General features: G+C 53.9%; 1 protein-coding gene across 1 annotated transcript in view; it reads right to left on the minus strand.

Moving 5' to 3' along the window:
- Positions 1-5632, minus strand: part of CACNA1G (calcium channel, voltage-dependent, T type, alpha 1G subunit) — a 108926-nt gene extending 103294 nt beyond the window's left edge. The window contains 2 exon segments of the mRNA XM_009323737.1: positions 4884-5017; positions 5528-5632. Coding sequence (XP_009322012.1) covers positions 4884-5017; positions 5528-5620 — 227 coding nt within the window. The 5' untranslated portion in view covers positions 5621-5632.
- Between the last annotated feature and the right edge of the window lie 485 nt (positions 5633-6117).

The following is a 6117-nucleotide window of genomic DNA, read 5'->3' on the forward strand; positions in this document are numbered from 1 at the left end:
CTGCCTGCTTGTGAAGCGAACCAGCGCTGCGAGGTGAAGGCCACACGCTGGAAGCTTCACCCAACGCACCCAGCAGGAACTTTGCTCTGGCTGCTGCTGCCACAGGAACCCTGCTCCCCGTGGAGACCGGTCTGGCAGCATCGCCCTTATCCCAATTTCTGAGCTAAAGAGCTTTTCAGAAACCATTCAGTTTTAGATGGAGCAGGGATGGAGTGGGGGACTGTGGCACCCCTTTCTCTCCTAGGTACTTATGAATACAGCAAGGCTTCCCGCGTCATATTTCACCGCTGAAAATCAGCACGCAAAACCAGGAGGGAGCAGACATCCTTAAGGGTTCTTTATGAAGGCTTCAGTGGAGCTAAATCTTTAATACAGCCTTCAACAGAGGGAGAAAAAATGATAACAAACATTAGAAGAAGTGTTCAGGAAGCAAAGAGAAAAAGAAACGGTGTCTGTGTTTCTAAAGAAAGCAGCCTGCCAACCACCTCCAGCCCCGGCTCCTCTCAAATCGTAAGCAAAATATTCCAGAAGTGTTTAAGTTTCCTACAAAGTCTTCTAAGAGGCACATTACCGTTACAATGAGCAAAGCACAAACAGGACTCCGCAGACTTGGCCAAACAACTGACTGAGCCCAGAGTAACAACAGACCCACACAACTCAAACACGGGACGATGCACAGCCCTGCTCGGAGGGGAGCAGAAACGCAGGCACGGACCCAGAGCCCTGCTCGACCCTGTGTCTGGAGAAGGCAGAGGGGAACCCTGTAAGCTCTTACAGCACCAAATTATCCCCTGATTTAAAGCATCCCTCCTGGGAAAACAATTAACCATTGGGGTTGTTTGTTGTTTTGGGGTTTTTTTGATGAGGATGGTTTAAAGCACAATTCAATCCACAGGGATGCAGAGGTTCAGGGAAGTCCTTATCCGACCAAAGTCAAAACAAGCTGATGTCCTGCAAGCTGGTGGGACTGCAGCAAGGTGGCTGGTGATAGGGATGGCTCCAGCTGAGGAGCAGGTAGGTCTCAATCTGTGGCTATCTTCTTCCCACAGACTGATTGGAGAAGAGCTCCCTGCGCCCTGCCCGGAGGAGGGGGAGGCAGAGTAGGTGCTGGGTCCCAAAGCGGCCAGGGAGATGGCAAGTCAGGGCACATCTCCATCCCACAGCTCCGGTTCACCAGACAGAGCCTCAGCCAGCACCAAACTGTAAATGACTCTGCATATTTTTGGATGTAAACAAGCATTCATCCTCGATACATTTGCATCTTACACTGAGAGAGGTCGAAATCGTATTGAATTGTCTTTAGAGGGTAAGAGCTGGCTTGCAACACCCATTAACCTTCAAGCGTTCTCTTAAAAGCTAACTCCCCAAATCCTCTTCTTTAAAATAACACAACATAATTATGTCATTCATCACTTGTTTCCTTCCCTTTTCCCCATGCAACTCCATAACCTACAGCCAGAGCCATGTTTCACTAAGCTGAGTTTTGATAATACAGTGCTATTCTCATCTCCAGCAAGTTTTACTGTAATTACGGAGATGTGTTGCAGACATTACACACTCTACAATTAGCACTAATTGCATTACATTGTCACAAAGAAGTCATTTACTCTCCATGAGCTCATGAGATTGGCCTGGACAGTTTAACAGAGCTGAGAAGTACTTTAATGGCATGCCAGAAGGTGGCCAGCAGCGTGGTAGGAGCGAGCGCAGCACCTGCGTGACTCTCCCAGCCCTCTGCAAGTGAGAGATTTGGGGCAAACACGCACAAAAAGGTTCCTCCATGATTTCAACCCCTGGCAGGTCCCGAAACTTCTCAAGGAATAGGGAAGATGAAACGCCACAGGGTTTGGGGGTTTTTTTTGGAAGCCTCTCCTAGACGGGTGGTGGTTGGGAAGGGTTTCTATGGGAGATCTGCCCATGGGAGCATACAGCCCCGGCATGCAACACATCCCGCGTGCCCCCCGGCACGACGCACCTTCCCCACCCGATGCCCCGCAGACACGGTTTGCTGCTTCTCCTCTCCCCCTGCCATCACTTTCTGCAGCCCATGGGCAGGGAAGCAGCAGGGAAAGCAGGAGAGGAGGAGCCGGGGACCTGCCGGGCAGCGGGGAGCCCACGCTGTCCTGCTGCCTCCCCGCCTCCAACTCTTGCACAAAAAGGGGAGGAAAAAAGTGGGAAAGCAGAAGCAGAGCTGCTTTGTTGTGGTCACCAGGGCCACATGGAAACATCAGTTCGTGGGTCTCTTCCCCTGCCGCTTCACTGGGGAACCTGGCTGAAGCCCTTACGCGAGACCTACGTAAAAATGTGATGCGCTTTATCGGGTATCTAGCAAATACAGCGGGGATTTGAGGATTGCCCCAGCGCATGCTCTCCTCCAGGGCCACAGCTCGGGTCTGGCCCCTTTCCCCACATCACACACCTGCTCGGGCACAAGACGCCTCCATGTCGAGCTCAGTTTGTCCCTTGTTCCCGTGCTCTGCTGTTAGCACCGTGGTCCGGATGCTCGTCGGGGTAATTTGCCCCGTGTGGGAACCACAGAGCTGCACTCAGGGGCTACCGGAGGAATTTCCCTCCGTCTGGTTGGGATTTGACCCTGGCGTGCTTTTTTCTCTTATCCTCAAGGTGGTTTTTATCTACGTCTTTAGTCTAGTAACAGGCTCCGGTCCCTTTGTTTTTCCTCTGCTATGGCAGTGGCCCATTCTTGCCGCCCGTTCGGCTTTCCCCGGCACTCGGCACTGCCAGGGACGGCTGAGGGACCCTCCAGGACGGCAGCGATGCTCTGCGAGGGATGCAGTGCTCCCGGCTGGACGGGCGAGGGCTGGAGGAGAGCACAAGGGCGCGAAAGGGAGCAGAGCAAGCGGGCGCTGGGGGAGGAGAGGCCCCGCTTTGTATTTAAAGGCAGTTCGATCCTTTGTCAGCTGAATTGGTTTTGACGGCACCCAGATGGGAACAGTTCATGCACACGAAAGAAAGGCCCATCATTTAGTGAGAGGCAAAGCCGACCTGGCAGGGGTCACGGGAGCAGTCGAGCTGGGAGGCTGCACAGCCTCTGCAGCAAATAAATGACTCCATGCATCGGGGATGCGGGAAGGCGGCCTCATCAGAGGGGAGGTGGGTGCTGCTATCCACACTTTTCCCGGGAAGGAGGCAGCTCTCACACACCCAAATGCCCGTCCAGGTGCAGTAGGTGGGCAGATTGGATGCGCGCTTAAGGAAAGTGCAGCTACATTTTGGCATAGGTATTAGGATGGTCTCTGCTGATGTCCCCCTAGACCGAGGTCCCATCACAGTGGGGTCTCCATAGAAGCACGTCAAGGGTAACAACTCTAGCTCCAAAGGCTTTGCAAGCTCAACAGGCAAGGCCAGGACCGGGCTGGGAGGGGAACGCAGCAGCACCCCCGGGCGGCAGAGCTGGAAGCAGCCCAGCACCCACCACCATGCCTCCCCAAGCCTCCCCAGGTGGGATGCCTGGCCTTGCTTGGGTCTGGTTCTTCATCACACTTAATTCTAATGTAAGAAATAATAAAGAAGAAGAAATAAAGAATACACAGGGTGGCTTTAGCAGGCTCCAGCCCTTGGCTGTGCTGCTGATGTTTACAACCCTACCAGAGCCGGCTGGACCCGGGGTCCCACCTTGTCCAATGTCCCATTGCTGCAGCCCCTAACGTTGCTCAGACACTTCAGGAGGAAACTTTGAGCCCTCTCCTAACCCGAGGAGCCAGAGACTGGTGCAGCTGGAAAGCACGAGACTGTGGCCTCCTGCAGAAGATAGGTTTACAGGGACAGTTACAGCTCTTGGTCTTTCTGCCCTCCATCTCTGCCTCCAGTCTGGGTCTTGAGCCTCCCTTACATCTTCTGGGCTCTGCAGCACCCCGTGGCAATGAGTTTCCCAGGTCAAGGATGTGCTGGGAGACCTGGCACCTCCTTACTGGTTTTACTGGGCCACTGTTTTGGTTCTCCCAGCTGCCTGGCAGAGGTGTGTGCCATGACCCTATGGGGCCAGCAAAGCCCACCAAGGTGTTACCCCTTCTTGGGGCACACCAAACCTACACCAGCGAAACAGCCCAGCTGGGAGGGTCCCCTGCTCCTTTCCAGGAAAATCCAGTAAATTTGATCTCTAGCTCTATCAAAAGAGGAAAAAAACCACTGTTTTCCCAAAGGTCTTTGGGCTCTTGGAGCGGGGAGGGCAGGCGAGGGCCGGCAAGCGATTCGTGTGTCAAAGAAACTCAGCTCACTGGCTGGGGGCCAGGGACTTTTCATGTGGGTTTCCAGCCTCCGCCAGGAGACTCTCGGGTGCTGGAAGAGCCTTTAATTCAAACCAGGTGCCTCTGAAAGGAAAACACTCAAAAAGGCAAACTTGGTCACTTTCCCTCAAAAAAAAAAAAAAAAAAAAAAAAGGGCAATCCCACACATTTCAGGGAAAAACCAGAGGGCAATCACACACATTTCAGTGAACTATCCTCCCTGGTGTGCCGCTCCCTGCTCCCAACCACCCGCTCCACTGCCACCTTGCCCCATGGAAATCAAAACCACCAGTGGGGCTGGAAGGAGAAGAGCCGAGCGGAGCACCCGGCGAGGAGCCCCGCGGCACGGGCTGGCCAAAATCCACTGCAAACAGCTTTTGTTGCCCTGCCCTGCTCTCTCCATGAGCTGAGCATCAGCTCTCCTATGAGCTATGGAGGGCACCAGAGGGACCGCTGCGGTCTGGTGGTGGTCCCCACTGTGGAGCCAGGATGGACAACACCGACGCCCCAATGCCCAGCAAGCCCCCAGCCTTCACCACTGCAAACCAGCTGCTCCCCCAAATCCGACGTTGGCCAAGCGGTGCCGTGAATGACAACAGAGAGGCGCAGGGAGAGGGGGACCCACCGCACCGGGCTTACCCTGCGATGACAATGAAGAAGTCCAGGCGGTTCCACGTGTCTCCCAAGTAGCATTTCTTCCCAAAAATCCCCAGTGCAATCATCTTGACGATCATTTCCACAGCAAAGAAGGCAAAGATGAAATCGTCGAAGCTCTGCAAAAGGAAGGGAGGAGGGATGCTCCTGCATCGCTGCACGCTCACACCGGGGGAGGGAATTAAAGACCTGAGTCCAACAGGGTCTCCTCTTGTACCGAGGGCTAAAATCCCTGGGCAGAGGCAGTGCTGGGAGTAGCCCCATGCCTTCCCCCAACCCAGTCTGACCGACAGCACCCACAGCACTGGGATAAAGGGAAAAGTATATTTTGGGCTCTGTTTTCACTATAAACTCAATGGTTAACCCTCCCCAAGCACTCCAAGCCAGGCTTGGCTACGCTGGGGCTGGCACAGCCTGGCGGGGGCTTTGCCTGATGACACCACGTGTTTGCATCCGAGCAGCAAAATCAGCATTTTTTTATGTGCTGTCGGGACAGCCAGCGCAGGCAGGACCCAGCCATCCCAGGGCACCTCCGCCGCGGCTGGAGCCAGCTCTGCCGCAGCTCGGTCCTTCCCGCTCCCCATCAACCTGGGCCCGCCGTTAAGCTAAAAGCAGCGGCCGAGCCGTACCTGGAGGATCCTGCAGCGCGGTGAGTCGCAGGCGATGTCCTCGCAGGGGTGGAACATGCCCAGTGTCACGCAGTTGAGCAGGATCACCAGCATGCTTACCCTCTCAAACCACCTGCACGGCGCCCCGTCAAGGAAGCAATGGACCTAGACAAGCATCCGCGAGTGGCCACCGCTGAATCAGAAAGGTTATTCTGCTCTTTAAAGCAAGGCGCATGCCAACTTCTCCAGGTTAGATTTTATCTGGTTTTGCACGGAGAGCCTGCCTGCTGTTTAGATACCTGCACGGCAAACCCATGGTGTGTTCTCCCCACGCTGACATCGGTGTCTACAGCTAATGCGAAAACCGCTATAAAATGAAAGTTGCATGGCATGAGTGCTGAGTGCTGATGTGATGGATTAAAAAATTAAATTAAAAGAACGATATCAACTTTTAGGAAAAAAAACCCCAACACACCGTTAATTTCCTCTCCTGGCATTTTACGGAAAAGCACTTTAACAACATTACAATTTTCTATTAACCATGTCACGGCTTATCCCAGGGGCGTTTCCCTGAAGTCACTGCTTGAACTTTTCATTCCCAGTCCAAATTA

Source organism: Pygoscelis adeliae, unplaced genomic scaffold (genome assembly GCF_000699105.1).
Source record: "Pygoscelis adeliae isolate BGI_AS28 unplaced genomic scaffold, ASM69910v1 Scaffold75, whole genome shotgun sequence".
NCBI lineage: Eukaryota > Metazoa > Chordata > Aves > Sphenisciformes > Spheniscidae > Pygoscelis > Pygoscelis adeliae.